This window comes from Lynx rufus, unplaced genomic scaffold, assembly GCF_022079265.1.
Source record: "Lynx rufus isolate CCGP_SWC_20201006 ecotype Redwood Valley unplaced genomic scaffold, mLynRuf1.p SCAF_14, whole genome shotgun sequence".
In the NCBI taxonomy this organism is placed as follows: Eukaryota; Metazoa; Chordata; class Mammalia; order Carnivora; family Felidae; genus Lynx; species Lynx rufus.
The window spans coordinates 6826465-6843258 of NW_025814828.1; the positions used below are offsets into that span (position 1 = coordinate 6826465).

The 16794-nt window shown below is 50.4% G+C and overlaps 2 protein-coding genes across 3 annotated transcripts in view; both read left to right on the top strand.

Moving 5' to 3' along the window:
- Positions 1-1380, top strand: part of SHROOM2 (shroom family member 2) — a 154195-nt gene extending 152815 nt beyond the window's left edge. For both annotated transcript variants that reach the window (XM_047076353.1, XM_047076354.1), the window contains one exon: positions 1114-1380. In XM_047076353.1, the coding sequence (XP_046932309.1) occupies positions 1114-1380 (267 nt within the window). The remainder of the gene's footprint in view (positions 1-1113) is intronic.
- Positions 1381-16149: 14769 nt separating this feature from the next.
- Positions 16150-16794, top strand: CLDN34 (claudin 34). The gene has a single exon (XM_047076341.1). The coding sequence runs from the start codon at positions 16150-16152 to the stop codon at positions 16792-16794; it is 645 nt and encodes a 214-aa protein (XP_046932297.1).

The window sequence follows — 16794 nt, forward strand, 5'->3', positions numbered from 1 at the left end:
CGTGACCTGAAGAGGGCGGTGTTGCACGGGAGTGGGCAGGGGACCTGACGCCCACCAAGACACTTTCTGCTTAGTGACCCGCCCACCAAGACACTTTCTGCTTAGTGACCCGCCCACCAAGACACTTTCTGCTTAGTGACCCGCCCACCAAGACACTTTCTGCTTAGTGACCCGCCCACCAAGACACTTTCTGCTTAGTGACCGGCCCACCAAGACACTTTCTGCTTAGTGACGGTGGCCGCTCACGTTCATCGCGCTCTCTCTGTGTGCGGGCGTTTTACAGAGAGCCGCCGCATGCTGGACTCTCACGGTGGCTGTTGGTAACTGTGCGTGGCCACGTCGCAAAGTGGCGGAATGAGAGCGGCTGTCCTGCTGTCCAAGTAAAAATCACACGGAGGAAATGAAGCCCCGGCCTCCCCCAGCCGACGGTGGGAGACGGAATGCACTCATCTCTTCCTTTCTTAGTTTTTGTTAAACTTAGAGAAGGCAGGGACCGTTAGGTGTGTATTTTGCGGAGAGACGGTGCGTCTGTGAGTGCCACATTTTGGGAACGGGGTCGTCCGTGTCCCCCAGAGCGGGCCCCGTGCGGGGAGCCGGGGAGTCTCCCCCGTCTCCCTGCGTCTGTCCTGCCTGTCCTTGCTCCCTCACGCGTGCCCTGCAAGCTCGCCCAGGGGCTCTTCTCCTGCGGAAGGGTGTACACACCCCGCTCCGCGAGTTCTCCGGAATCCGCGCCTTTTGCTGCCTTTGCCGCGGTGTTGTCACAGGCAGTCCTCTGACGCGCGTGGGATCCCTAAGTCCTTTACACCTTTGGAGCCTCTCAATTCTGTCCTTATCTGTCCGGGGACAGCTGCTCTCATCAAGGCTGTTCCTCTGAGCCGTTCCAGGCCAGTGGGAAGAAATGGGAGGCGGGACGAGCCTGGGAGCTCTCGAGGAAGGGCTGGGGCCAGCCGCGCCCGAGTATCTCCGTGCAGAGGCCGTCAGACCCCTGGTCCCTAACCTGGCGTCAGGGTGTCCCCCGAGGCAGCCCGCAGCGTGGCCGGCATCTTGCGGCGGCCGCCCGGAGCCCCTGCTCTCGCCCTCGTCCTCAACGGGCTTGTCTCTCTCTCTCCCCAGCAATCGCTGCTCGAGAAGCAGCGGGTCCTCATCCAGCAGCACGAGGACGCCAAGGAACTGAAGGAGAACCTGGACCGCCGGGAGCGGATCGTGTTCGACATCCTGGCCAGCTACCTCAGCGAGGAGAGCCTGGCCGACTGCGAGCACTTCGTGAAGATGAAGTCCGCCCTCATCATCGAGCAGCGCGAGCTGGAAGACAAGATACACCTGGGCGAGGAGCAGCTCAAGTGTCTGTTCGACAGCCTGCAGCCCGAAAGAGGCAAATAGGAGGGCCCTCCCTGGCGGAGGCCGGAAAGTGCCCCTCTGAGCTCGGTTCCGGAGGATGCACGCGGAGACCCCAGCCGGTATTTATGTCCTGCAGCCCGAGTCGTCCCCTAGCGGGATGGCTGCTTTAGAGAAGCAATAACTTCCGTGTGTGTTTGCGATGATCTATTTAATGTGTTTTAGCTTCCCCATTGAACGCTGAGCAGAACATCTCACCATTAGCCATTTTGCTTTGTCGGTTACCACACGTGGCCCAGCCTCCGGAGGGTGGCGGGTTCCCGCAGTATAGACTGTGTAGTGCATGCAAGTGGTCCTTCTCACTGGTAGGTGTGCCCTTCCTCCCGTCTTCACATCCTGAACCAACCACCCGGGAAGCAGCCTGAGTGAGTCTTGAAGGCGCATGAGCGGGGAACCCCTGGCTCCCGCCTTACCCTGAGATTCCTTACCCTGGGAAGCGTGGACTGCCCCGTCGTACCCCATTCGTCCGATGGTGTGGACCCTTCCTCGTCCTTCATTCATTGTCTCCCAGCAAACCCATGATGATATGATGACAAGTTACTAACCTTTTGGAAAGGGGAATGGTTTCCCAGTGGTTAAAAACCCACTGTGAAATGAACACCTTATGTGTTGGCTTCATGCATCCTGAAATCGCCACAGAAAGAATCGTGTGCATGCTTTAAAACACGCGCACAGCACAAGGAGCTTCAGTCCTGACGTCACGGTTCACGTGATCTTTTCCTGCAAAGTGAAAGTCCTCGGTCAGTAGTGTGTCCAGTAGGAGTGATGTGCTCGCTAGATACTTGTTTCATGAGACCAACAGCATATTTCTGAAATTACCTTCTGCCTGTAACACTTCCTTTGTGTGCGTATGGTTGTTAGTGACAATTGGCTATGTTTCTGTTTTTGCCTCTTTAAATCTATTGCCGTGCCGTAAGGGTTACTTTCCATTTACTTGTAAGAACCTTTCCTCTCTGCGCTTTCAGAGGCCCCATGGAGTATTACAACTCCCAAACCCGATCTTTTTCTGCCCCAGTTTATAGATTCTGTCCCCTGTTTATTAGCTGAAACCGCAAGTTTCTCAAGAGAGTCTGCTCACTAAGAAGACACTGTCATGCTGTCAGTTTCCAGTGGACAAGTCACAGACTGGGAGGAAAGATGTGCTGATCATGTCTATGACAAAGGATCTAGAACGTGTGAAGAACTTTCAGAAGCAAGAGAACAAACAGCTGGTTAGTACATGGGCAAGAAACATAACTCGGTGCTTCAGCACAGAGGCCGTGTGCACGGGCAATAAAATAAGCACGTGGAAAGACATTCAACCGCCATCGGCTTGGTTGTAACTTCCGTTTAATCTACGCCGATGTAGAGCTTCTTCACAGATGCTCATCCGATTAAACGCGTGGTAAATGGCAGGACAGCCCCTTGGACGACGTCATGTTGAAGTGATGATCGGACATTTGGTTGATCGAGGGATCATTTGGATCCTCGTTTCCCCTATTCCCATGAAAGTTTTCCGACAGGTGGGGACACGTCCCTTTGTCCGCGGCGACGGTTGCCTTCCCAGAACACACGTGCACACAAATGTCTTAACAGACCGCTGTCTGTACTTGATGAGCCAGAGGTGGGGAGCTGGACCCCTGAGCCACAGCACTGACGCCTCTGCACCCCACGGGGGTCCCAAAGTGGCAAGCTTCGGTAACGCACGCAATAAACCCTCTTTTTGGCAATCCACTCGTGCCAGAAAGCTCTATGCCTTTTCAGAAGTTTCCAGTCCTATTGAATTAAGCGATTTCTGACTTGAAAAAAAATCCCCATCCTGCCAATGACGTGTCCTCCTTTCCTCCTGCTGTAGTCCCTTCCTGTGAAAACTGGTCACTTCAGAGAAGGTGAAGTTGGCTGTCCACGGACCTCTGTCATTCTCCCTCAGGGGGACAAACACAGTAATTTCAGCGTGTTTTGCTTTTAATTTAGACAAAGCGTTTATCTGTGATCCTTTCCCCTCGAATACAGTATTGTAAATCATTCTGATGATATATATGTAAAATGTGAGTAACAGGAGGTGTGTGTCTCTATCCAGCCTTTTAGGTCTTTTGAGGACCTTCTCTTACACACAGCAATATACAGTGCTCTGTCCCCCTTGCCGCGAAGCACATGGGGTCACTGTCCTGTACCTTCCCCTGTTTGCCTCTTCAGCGTCTAGTCAGCAGGGACCCAAAGATTCCAGTGAGTCGATGTACATATCTTTGTACATAGCTATGTTATTGCATACAACAACAATCTGGTGCTAATGTTGTGCCCTTGGCATTCTTAGGTGGCGGCTGATTCCTCCCCCTCTGTCGTAGCACAGCTGTGGAATGCTCTGTATGGCGAGATTTCAGTCAGGGGTATGGCCTGTGGCTTTTATCCTGCAGTCGTACTTCATGCTCGACCCTTACCACTTAGCTCTCATCGTATCGTCCTGCTTGACTTTTAACAGAATAAATGTGTCTTTGAGTGAATGGAGCATGTCTTTGACTTGTTCTATCTTTTTTCTTTTTTCTTTTTTTTTTAATCAAACTGTCCTCACCATAGGTCAAATTCTTAAGCCACTGATAAATTGTGGGATGGATTCTCTATATGTGTGTAACTTTAAGGCAGCCTAGCTAAAGCTGATCAGTTTGCAGGCAGGCAAAAGTCAGGGGACACAGGTTGTATCAGTTAGCCGTGGCCGTAGTTATGCTGTGTAACAAGCAACTGTGAGATCTCAGTGTGCAGTACGGTATCTCTTTAGCTCACGCATGCGGCGATCATGGTACTCTGCTCCGTGTGTCTCTCGTGTTTCTCCTGGAACCGGCAGCCTGGCCTGGGGAAGTCAGTGGCGGATGCACGAGAGAACCGACCCGGGCACAAAGGTGTTTTTCCACATACCGGATTATATCACACCGCTAACCTTCCATTGCCAAAGCAAGCCCCACAGCTGAACTCAGAGAGGTGGCGGGATGTGCCCCACCTCTTCGGTGGGAGGAGCCGTGTCGTCACGTGGCAGAGTGTGGACACCAGGTGTGAAGAATTCGGGCCACTGATGAGCTGCATCTCCCACACCGGCGTCTGCTATGATGGGGTAGCACTCAAGCGTCCTGGACCCAGAAGCCACATCCCCAGGGCGAGGCCACCTCTGCCGCTCCCTAGTCGTATGGCCGTGACCAAGGTACTCGGGCTCTCCGAGTTTCGTCCTGTGTCACTGGAGAAGGCCTGGGGAGCTCAAGCAAGCACATGTTGTTCATGTGCTTAGAGGCCACACTAGGCCTGGAAAAAAGTGCTGCGGAGGCGTCTACTCTTGCGTGTGCGTCATTCCCTCTGGTCTTGGAGGGACAGGCCTTCCCTGGACGATCTGCCAGAGCCGCACAGGAGACGGGGATTTCTGTTGCATGGGAGGATGAGAAAGGGTTCTGGTCTGGAGCAGGTTTGCGAGGCGTCAAGGCTGGATGGGAGCGGGGAGAGTCTCTTTAATAAAAATTATTCAACGGGCGCCTGGGTGGCTCGGTCGGTTAAGCGTCCGACTTTGGCTCAGGTCACCATCTTGCAGTTCATGAGTTTGAGGCCCGCGTGGGGCACCGCGCTGACATCTCAGAGCCTGCTTCAGACCCTCTGTCTACCCCCCCTCCCCGCTCTGCCTATCCCCTGCTCTATCGCAAAAATAAACATTAAAGAAACAAATTTCATAAGTAAAAATTATTCAAAATTAGAGTGGATATTTACTGAGAATGAAAAACTCACAAGTCAGATTTTTTTTTCAGTGGATGAATACCACACATTTTGGTTTTTTTTTTTTAATTTTTTTTTTCAACGTTTATTTATTTTTGGGACAGAGAGAGACAGAGCATGAACGGGGGAGGGGCAGAGAGAGAGCGAGACACAGAATCCGAAACAGGCTCCAGGCTCTGAGCCATCAGCCCAGAGCCCGACGCGGGGCTCGAACTCACGGACCGCGAGATCGTGACCTGGCTGAAGTCGGACGCTTAACCGACTGTGCCACCCAGGCGCCCCTCACGCATTTTGTTTTTATTTCTGGCTTCTGCCAGGTGACTTCAGCGTGTCTCATTTGAGTTCTGGAGTGGTCAAGAGATTACTAACTGCGGGCAGTTCCAATGCAGTCCGAGAGTGCTGCTGTGGTGCTAGGCTGGGCAGTTCTGCGATCTGTGTGCCATGTTCCATGACCCACTGATGACAGCGTGCAGGGTTGCGTCCCTGAGAGCTTATGTGCTCGGGCTGGTGAACCACATTGGTGACAGCTTGGTCTTCGGTGCGGGCCCATCAGACTTGTGCGGGATGAGCTGCGTTGGGTACCCTGAGACAGCCTGGGTATGGGGACACCAGACACTCGCTCCATTTTCAGACCTGTCTGCTGGGACTGCTGCAGGTCTGTACCTACAAGCACAGACATTCTGAGAGCCTGGGCTGTGCCCTTCCCGTTAAGAGAAGAAAAGCAATGCACGGTGTGTTTCTCGTTCGTGTGTGCTACATCTTGGGTCCCGGTGACCCACATAAACATCCCCGTCAACCCAAGCTGGATAGTGCACCCTCTCCTCGTTCTCCTCCAGGTCCCCCGAGGCTTGTGGTCATTCCGGCACCTCCTGACACAGGCAGGCGGAGAGGAATGACACGGTAGACCTAACAGAACGTGATGACGATGTCTTTGGCAAATTTCACGAAAGCACAGGGCTGTGCTAGATAAACCAGGTGATCAGGTTCAAAGACGAGGCCTACTGGATGGCATGATCCGTCCCGGCGAGGACCACGTGGAGGTGTATTCAGGGCTGTCAGTCGTAGCTCACTAAACCCTCAGCCCTCAGAGCACAAGGCAGGGTTTTGTGTGTGTCTGTGCTTCTCTGCTGGGTGCCTGGTACGAGTAGGCGCTTAATTTATACACAGGTATTGAATGGGCGAAGAAATAAAACCGGTTACACAGTATGGATCACCGAGCAGCGAGAGATTTCCTTTTTTTTCCCTCCTCCTGGGTGCCGTGTATGGAACACCTGTGTGCCAGGCACTTGAGGTCGGGCCATGGAGCACAGAGGGAAACAAGGACTGAGTTCGTCGCGTTACCGTCTCGATCTTGCTGCCTCTACCTTTACCCTCCCAGGTTCTGCCTTCAGCCTCTTCTGCGTCGGTGTCCGGAGATAGAGGGATGTTGCATGGGTCACAGGAAGCGAGTGCCTTGATTTTATTACTGTCAAGCCTGAGACCAGAGAGGACATAGAGCGCAGGGTCAGCAGGGTGGGAGCCGATGGGGTGTGCCAACTTTTGAAGGTTCCAAACAGGAACAGCCCCTGGGATCTAAGTACTGAAAGGCACTCAGGATAGTCTCCAGAGAAAAGCCAAGAGGAAAGCTATCCATGAGCCTGGGTGTCCCTGTTATGTATTCCTCTCGAAGAGATTCTCGGAGCCTAGTGAAGTTTCCAAGGAAGCCTGCAATAAAGACTCCTTTTCAGATTCACTCAGGGTTTCCAAATGTACTTGAACTTGGATTGCTTCCACCCTGTGTTTAAAAAGTTAATATTTTGGGGCGCCTGGGTGGCGCAGTCGGTTAAGCGTCCGACTTCAGCCAGGTCACGATCTCGCGGTCCGTGAGTTCGAGCCCCGCGTCAGGCTCTGGGCTGATGGCTCAGAGCCTGGAGCCTGTTTCCGATTCTGTGTCTCCCTCTCTCTCTGCCCCTCCCCCGTTCATGCTCTGTCTCTCTCTGTCCCAAAAATAAATAAACGTTGAAAAAAAAAAAATTTAAAAAAAAAAAAAATAAAATAAAAAGTTAATATTTTGATTGATTGATTTTATTTTTGAGAGAGAGCAAGCAGGGGACAGGCAGAGAGAGAGGGAGAGGGACAGAATCCCAGGCAGGCTCCGCACTGTCTGCGCAGAGCAGAGCCCGACGTGGGGCTCAAATTCGGGAACCGTGGGACCGTAACCTGAGCCCAAATCTAGAGTCAGATGCTGAACTGACCAAGCCACCCAAGTGCCCCCGATTTAATATTTTTAATCAGTCAAAATGTCAGCATATCTTGAGAGACCCAGTGACAAGGATGGCGACCACTGGTGGTAATGGAGCACTGTGAGTGTTTGGTCTAGGGGGCTCCTGTCCCCAGACGTGGGGGGAAAACCTAAGTCTGTCTGTCTCCATATAAGACCGTGGTCTTCAAATTCAATTTTGTGTAGATTATCCACATAAGCTTTGGGTAAGATGGAAAATACACAACAACCACAAAAAACCCACATACGCACGTACGTGTGCACATCCGTAGCTAACAATATATGTTTAATATTCTGTGCCAGGTGCATATTTGGCGTTTTCTCCCCACCAGTAGGACGTTTCTCCCCACCGGCCGGCATTCGATTGTAGGTCTCCGGGCACACGCCTACTGTCCCCACATCCATTCCTGCCATCCCTATGGCCCCACCTTCCCTATTGACATCTCTCTGGCATGCCAGCCACCCCTGGTAACAGCTCTAGGACTTTCCCAGGAGACATGGAAGTCTACTAGGCCCATAGCACGCTCTACCCCATTCCACGCCCACAACGGTTCTTTTCCATCCAGTGCAGGTGAAGATGTTACCGCTGTCAGAGACCTGTTGCCATGAGATGTAATATATTCACAGGTCTTCCCTTCTTCTCTCTCTCCTGTCTTTCTTTTTTTCTCCTGAGAAACAGGATTCTACTAATCATGTTGTTGAAGTCTTTATTTAGGGTGCCTGGGTGGCTCACTTCAGCTCAGGTCATGATCTCACAGCTCAAGAGTTCAAGTCCCACATTGGGTGACCTCAAGTGGCTCAGTCGGTTAAGCGTCCCACTTTGGCTCAGGTCTTGATCTCACAGCTCCTGGGTTCAGGCCCCGCATCGGGCTCTCCGCTGTCAGTGCACAGCCCGCTTCGGCTGCTGTCTCCCTGCCTCTCTGCCCCTCCCCACCCCGTGCTTTCTGTCTCTCAAAAGTAAATAAAAACATCAAAAAAATTGTTAACAATAAAATAATCTTTTTACTTAACAATGTTGGGAATTTTCCTCTAGTTATTTGTTAACATCGCGTTTAATTGCAGTGTGATAGCCCACTATAAAGGCACTCAGTAGTTCATTAACCATATTCTCAGAATGGGATTTTTCCTATTTGTTCCCAGTTGTAACCTTGGTTATAAAGGTCATTGGGTGTGTGTTTCACTTACGTCTCTACATATCTCTCCTTGTTTCCTTGGGATAAATTCCTTACAGAAACACTAAGCGATTCTGGTGGAATTTTGGCTTCTATATAAAATCTAGTACCCTGAGTGCTGGCTAGCTGACGTTATGTGATTTTTTTGGTAGCCTCCTGTCTACAGAAGCCCCATTTGAAGCTATTCCCAATCTTCGGTCAATTTCTCACAAATGAGGAATTATTGTACATACTCCATGCTATTTTACCCACATGGACTGTGTGTCAACAAGCCTGTAATCCAAGCCTCAACTAGGAGGAGGTCCTTTCCCATGAATTAAGGGTATCTTTCCTAATATGTCAAATGTCCATGGTCTTTCACAACTGAATCTCGCCCTTGTGGGTACCACTTCTGCTAACACCTACACATATATGTTGCCATAGCTTTTCTTTCATGGAAAGTTTTGTTTTAATGCTTTTTTGAGAGAGAGACAGAGCACAAGCAGGGAAGGGGCAGAGAGAGAGGGAGACACAGAGTCAGAAGCAGGCTCCAGGCTCTGAGCTGTCGGCACAGAGCCCGATGCAGGGCTTGAACTCGTGAATGGCGAGATCATGTCCTGAGCTGAAGTCAGACACTCAACCAACAGAGACACCCAGGTGCCCTGGTGTTGCCATAGCTTAAAAAAAAAAAAAAAAATTGTCATTACTTCCTGATGGTGTGGGTTAGATACCATTTCTGGGGGACAAGAGAGCAAATGAGTAGGAGACAGGTCTGAATCAGATACATCTTAAAAGTGGACTTTGATGGTCCATTAGTAAACATTACCCGCCCTCCCCCCCCCCCAAAAAAACCCTAAAACTAAAACAAAACAAAACCAAAAAACGATATGCAAAGAGAATACATGTTTCAGAAAAGAAACCAAAGAGGTGCGGTGATCAGTTACAAGACGGATGTTGCCGTGGAGTCCGGGACCTAGCAACCGAGAACTTGGAAGGCGCAGACAATGGGTGACAGAATGTGCTCACAGTTTAAGGCTGAGGAGAGGAGAGGGCCTTCAGACTGAGCTCCAGTCACGCTCGGTGGCTGAGTGCTCCTGTCTGCCCGCTCGGTGGCTGAGTGCTCCTGTCTGCCCGCTCGGTGGCTGAGTGCTCCTGTCTGCCCTGCCGGGGGGCCGGCCATGGACAAGCGAGGACGCTGTGCTGGATAGAGGAACAGCCTGTGCTCTGCGCGTCTGACCCAGTAGCTAGCCGTCGTCCTCCCCAGACTTCCGTTGCGTCGGAGACTGCGTCACTGGACAGTGGAGGTTCGGCCTTCCTTGTTGTGTGTGTCTTACTGTGGTGAAATAGGACATAACCTTGATCATCTTACCATGCGTTAAGTGTACAGTCCAATGGACGTTTAAAATGTTAGGTCAACACCACTGTCCCATCTCCAGGACGTTTCCGGCTTCCCAAACTGAAGCCTTGTCCCTGTTAAACGCTAACTGCCCCATTCCTTTCTTCCCCAGCCCCTGGCAACCGCTGTCCTACTCTCTGTCTCTGTGAAGGTGCCCACTCTAGGGACTGCATATAAGTAGAGTCACAGTATTTGTCTCTTGGGGACTGGCTTGTTTCAGCCTAAGGTCTTCACGGTTCATCCATGTTGGAACAAGTGTCAGAACTTCCCTCCTCTTGAAGGCTGATAAATGTTCCATGGTGTGTCAAGACCACGTGTTTTCTATCCACGTGTCCATGGACAGACATTTGGGTTTAGCGTGAAGGGCACTACATGAACGTGGGGGTGCAGGTATCTGCGGTCTCTTCGTTGGGTAGGGAGCAAGAGGGGGGATTGCTGGATCACGGGGTAATTCCACGTTTAACTTTCCGAGTCTGTGTTGGACTCCTTGGCCACACGAGTGTTTGTTTTGCTCACTGTCCGTGATTAATTGACTGTTCGTTGCTTTCCCATTTTGATGCCCGGTCCTGGACTCTTCTGACACGGATTCGAGTGGCACCACATCAGTGTCACTCAGGGGTGAAGACTAAGGAAGGCGGAAGGGGCAGACCCTTTCCCTCGGGCCGCGTAATCCCGCTTAGAACTCTTCAGGGCTCTCTTCATTCTGCAGCCTCTGTATTGTGACACGGTTGTAATGGCATCGTGAGACAACCTCACGGGGGTTTTTGAGGTTATTATGTATTTTATTGGCGTTTTGTCGCCCCGTTTCAAGTCTGTCTCACACATCCACAGGCCCACCTCTCCTGAGGCCGCTTCTCTACATGGGTCCACACAATCTACTTCCTCTTTTCTCGTTTATATTCTCCAATTAGCCAACATGGGTAGCCCTCAAATTTAGTCTCCTTGGCTGGTGAAAATAAATAACCTGCCTATCTCTGGGGAAAGGCAGCCATATGGCATCCGTTCTACCCTTGGAAATGAAGACTTTCTGGGTGGCTGGGTGGCTCAGTCGTGAAGCATCTGACTCCAGCTCAGGTCATGATCCCACGGTTCATGAGTTGGAGTCCCACACCAGGTAAGCACAAGCCCTGCTTCAGGTAAGAAGCCCTGCTTTCTCTCTCTCTCTCTCTCTCTCTCTCTCTCTCTCTCTGTCTCTGTCTCTCTCTTTCTCTCTCTCTCTGCCCCTCCTGGGATTCTCTCTCTCTCTCTCTCTCTCTCTGCCCCTTGCCGACTTGTGCCCTCTCTCTCTCAATTAAAAAATTTTAAAAAGGGAGACTTTCTAATCTGAACCAAAGACATATCAGAACTCAGGCAAGTATAAGGTCTCTCTCTCTCTGTCTCTCTCTCTGTCTCTTTCTCTCTTTCTCTCTCTCTCTGCCCCTCCTGGGATTCTCTCTGTCTCTCTCTGTCTCTCTGTCTCTCTCTCTCTCTCTCTCTGCCCCTTGCCGACTTGTGCCCTCTCTCTCTCAAATAAAAAATTTTAAAAAGGGAGACTTTCTAATCTGAACCAAAGACATATCAGAACTCAGGCAAGTATAAGGTCTCTCTCTCTCTGTCTCTCTCTCTGTCTCTTTCTCTCTTTCTCTCTCTCTCTGCCCCTCCTGGGATTCTCTCTGTCTCTCTCTGTCTCTCTGTCTCTCTGTCTCTCTCTCTCTCTCTCTCTGCCCCTTGCCGACTTGTGCCCTCTCTCTCTCAAATAAAAAATTTTAAAAAGGGAGACTTTCTGGGGCGCCTGGGTGGCGCAGTCGGTTAAGCGTCCGACTTCAGCCAGGTCACGATCTCGCGGTCTGTGAGTTCGAGCCCCGCGTCAGGCTCTGGGCCGATGGCTCAGAGCCTGGAGCCTGCTTCCGATTCTGTGTCTCCCTCTCTCTCTGCCCCTCCCCCGCTCATGCTCTGTCTCTCTCTGTCTCAAAAATAAATAAACGTAAAAAAAAAAAATTTTTAAAAAAAAAGGGAGACTTTCTAATCTGAACCAAAGACATATCAGAACTCAGGCAAGTATAAGGTCTCTCTCTCTCTGTCTCTCTCTCTATCTCTTTCTCTCTTTCTCTCTCTCTCTGCCCCTCCTGGGATTCTCTCTGTCTCTCTCTGTCTCTCTGTCTCTCTGTCTCTCTCTCTCTCTCTCTCTGCCCCTTGCCGACTTGTGCCCTCTCTCTCTCAAATAAAAAATTTTAAAAAGGGAGACTTTCTAATCTGAACCAAAGACATATCAGAACTCAGGCAAGTATAAGGTCTCTCTCTCTCTGTCTCTCTCTCTATCTCTTTCTCTCTTTCTCTCTCTCTCTGCCCCTCCTGGGATTCTCTCTGTCTCTCTCTGTCTCTCTGTCTCTCTCTCTCTCTCTCTCTCTCTGCCCCTTGCCGACTTGTGCCCTCTCTCTCTCAAATAAAAAATTTTAAAAAGGGAGACTTTCTAATCTGAACCAAAGACATATCAGAACTCAGGCAAGTATAAGGTGTACGTTGCACACGGGAAGCTAGCACCTGCTTGAACACTCCACCAGAAGGTTTCCCGTCTTGGGGAAAGCATTTCAGAGTTCACGAAGCTCTGTTAAATGCAAGGGATGGAAATCACATTCAGGTTACGAGCCAGAGACTGGTAAGAAGAGTCGTGTCTTAAACTTCACGAGGCCAGAAAACTACCATTAGGCTCGCTTTCAAAGTGCCCCTTGTCACCAAGGTTCCTTTACACTGAGCATACATCGTGCTTCCATGTACACAATAATCAAAACCCAAACAGACACGCAGTAACAAGGGTTACGAGAAGGTGGAGAAATTCGAGCCCTTCTACATTGCTGGTGGGATTATCAAATGGTGCCGCCACTTAAGAAAACAATTTGGCGGTCCCTCAACGTGTTAGACGTAGAGTTACCTTGTGACCCAGCAATTCCCCTCCTGCCGAAGCCAAATGAAGACACATCCACGCAGAGACTCACACGTTAATGTTCACAGTAGCATCATTCGTAGTGGCCCAGAAGGGAGAAGAACCCAACTGTCCATCACCTGCTAAACAAACAGGTATGTCGATACAGTGGAATACTACCAGGCCGTGAGAAGGAATGGAGTCCTGATACATCCGTGGGTGAACCCCTAGCACATTATGCTGAGTGGAAGCAGCCAGACCTAAAGGCCACATATTGTAGGACTCTGTTTATGTGAGATATCCAGAAGAGGCGCATCTGTAAACATGGAGGACCAGGGGCCGGGGGAGGGGAGAGGGGAGCGATTGCTAACGAGGACAGCATTGCTTTTCTGTTTCTCTTGGGTGGGCCTTCCTTTTAGCAAACGGTAGGCAAAATGGCTATACTTTCCCTTAGCTCCCGTGGCACAATGGCCCCATTCTTCCACAATTTTCTTGAAGGGTTTTAGAATGTCAGGTAAGTGTACGTGTAGGTTTGTAAACGGTGAGTAAGCGAGCCAGGGGCTCTGATGGGATGAGATCCAGAGTATCGCAACCGCATCCTTCAGAGTCCCCTGGGTCTCATCACATTGTGGGTCGGGCGTGGCCCGTTAGGAGAGAGGATGCCAGCTGCCTGATGGCGAAGGGCTATCAAGTCCCTGTGGCTGGTACCTCCAGAAAAATGGCTGGAAGTGGCTCTCCTCTGGAGCCAAAGACAAACATGTCAATTTCTCCACCTTTCCCATTAGGTCATGGAGCTTGATAACATTGACCCGAGAAAAAGAATGTTGTCGTGTTCCTCACGACCACATGGCAGAAGTTACAGAGACTCTAGGGTTTCGGTTAGGAAGTTCTGATTCTACAGGCCATCAGCGCTGGGTACAGTTTAATTCTTTTTTTTTTTTTAATTTTTTTAATATTTATTTTTGAGAGAGGGGGAGACAGAGTGCAGGCGGGGAAGGGGCAGAGAGAGGGGGAGACAGTGTGCAGGCGGGGAAGGGGCAGAGAGAGAGGGATACACAGAATCCGAAGCAGGCTCCAGGCTCCGAGCTGTCAGCACGGAGCCCGACGCGGGGCTTGAACTCACGAGCCGTGAGATCGGGACCTGAACTCAAGAGTCAGATGCTTAACCGACTGAGCCACCCTGGCGCCCCAAGATTCTTTCATTTCTAAAAATGACTGGATACTCAATACTGTCATTAAGTACATACGATGGCATTTTTAGCTTACATTTGATCTTGCTTTAGGCCTCCATTTATACTATCAGAGTTTGCATTTAGAAATGACACAGTAGTCTAGGAATGTGAATTATTGAGGCGCCTGGGTGGCTCAGTCGGTTAAGCGTGCGACTTCGGCTCAGGTCGTGATCTCACAGTTCATGGGTTCGAGCCCCATGTGGAATTCTGCGCTGACAGTGAGGAACCTGCTTGGGATTCTCTGTCTCTCTCCCTCTGTCTCTCCGCCCCTACCCTACTCTCTCAAAAAATACAATAGAATAGAAAAGGAATGTGAATTATGAGGGAATTTCTTCTAGTCTCAGACCCAGTGCACACATAAGGTATAGGTCTTCGATTTGATTTGCAAATTGGACTCTGAGGGGTTGGGGTGGGCAGGGGTGACTTTTCTGGAGGCCCTGTGTGGCTCTGAACCTACAGACCTTCCAAGCAGTAAGCCCTCTGTCAACTTCTGCTTGCGGGTGCTGTTGTGGTCTTGGGGATGTTTGCAACGGCTGAGGGTTCTGGCAAAAGCTAAGTTTCTGGACAGTCCCACAGAAGATACTCTAATATCCCCGAGCGTGTGTGGGGTTCCTTCCAGGGAGGACAGTGAGGTGCAAATACGAGTTATTACAGAGTACTTATGTACCAGAATTAATTAATCCTCCATTGCTTTACAAGCTTAATGAAGCCTTTTGTATAGTTTTTATTAAAAAGAAAAAAAAAATCATGCTCATGCCAGAAGTACCTAAAAAGCTTGAACAGCCAGACCTCATTTAACAAGTCACAATCCAAGGTCACAAACACAGTGTTGAGGGAAAGAAGCCAGGCACAGAGGAACGCCTACTGCAGGATCCCCGTTTTGAAAACCAGGCAGAATTGAAGCAACACTTTTGGGGGCCCATGCTGAAGGAAAGCCCTGTAAAGACAAGTAAGGAAGTGATTCCGTTATCTGTCCTCCACCAGGTGGTGCCGACGGGGTTATTTGCCCCGTGCCAATTCACCGAGCTGTACACTTCGATTTTGTGTGCTTTTCTGTATAGACGTGATTCTTCACAATACAAATAGCCTTAACAACGCTAACCCAGTGAAAAATGTCTCTTACTGACTTAGCATATAGAGACTTGCAGGTGTGTCTATATGCACGGTGACGTTCTATGTACTCTTTCGTAAGTTCCCGTTTGGGCTCGATCCGTGGTCGACATCTTCCTTTTGGTTATGTTTGAACGGGAACAAGAACGGATGTAATCTTGAAGACTAAACCTGTGAAATGTTAGAAAGGAGGTGGAGGAACTGGAGCCTTCATGCCTTGCTGGTGGGAAGGCAGAATGGTGTAGCCACTTGGGGAAACGGTATAGCCACTTGGGGAAACGGTTGGGCGCTTTCTGAAAAGTTCAACATCCACGTATCGTACACCCCACTCGTCCCACTCCGAGGGACCTGCACGAGAGAAACGGGAAAGTAGGCCCGTACAAAGTGTTACGTAGAAATGTTTAGAGCAGCCCCATAATAGCCCAAACTTGGAGCCAACCCGAATCTCCAAAACCGATGGAAGAATACACATTTGTCCAATTGAATAGGACTCAGCAATCAAAAGAAACTACTCACACATGCTACAACGGGGATGAAACTTGAAAACACTCTACAAAATGAACAGAGCCGAGCACAAAAGAGTACACCTTGTTCGATCCCTGTTATGTGTTTCACGGCGCGTGGCTCCATTTCACGGATGTAGCGTGAATTATTTGACTGAGCCCCATTGTTAGACCTGAACTTGTTTCCCATTTCTCAATACTATGCATAGCATACGGCTAAATAGCGGTGCCCAGTCTTAATGATTTCTTTAGGCAAATGCCTAGAAATGGAACTGCCTGTGTGAAAGTCTGTCCATTTTAAGCCAAACGGCCCTTCCCAAAGTGCACTCAGTCTGGGCTCCCGCCAGCAGGGCTCCCGTCTCAAATATAACACCGCTTACCACACGGTGGGGGGTGGGGAGGTCACTCTTCCAAGCCCAGGAGCCCCACCCTCATGACGCTCTGTATTTGTTTGCAGACGCCCAGTACGCAGTTTCCATGGCCTTGCCGCAGAGTGCCAACAGCTGCCAATCGGCAGGCTTCGCCCTAGCCACCCTAGGATGGATCCTCACCATCACTTCCATGGGCCTCGTGGAGTGGCGAGTGTGGCACATAGGGAACACCTCTCTCTCTCACTCCGGAGTGGTCTGTGTGGGAATGTGGAAGGTGTGCATTTACCACCATGCCTCCAACGCCAACCAATCTACATTGTGTTACCATTACACCCAAGAGGATACTGACATCCCTTTGGATATTCGTATTTGTCAAAATCTCCTGTTGGTCGCCAGCATCCTAGGTCTCATGGGGAGAGTCTCCACCATCTTTGCACTTAAAAATGTGTGCGTTGGAAGTGTTCAGAGGAATGCCACCTTCGGTCCACTCGTCTCAGGAATTCTGGACATAGCTGCTGGCCTCTGTGTCTTGATCCCTGTGATCTGGAATTACCACTCCGTGATGAATGAAGAGGGTATTGCCTTCCCACCGTTTCTCTCTCTCCCCTTCAAGCCCAATACCCAGGAGCTGGGCAGTGCCGTTCTGGTGGCAAGCCTGAGTGCCATCATGATGCTGTCCAGCGGATTAATTTTCCTCTTTTACAGGTGCCCCATGGCTCGCCAAGTGCAGCCTCAAACTTCAGAAATGTAA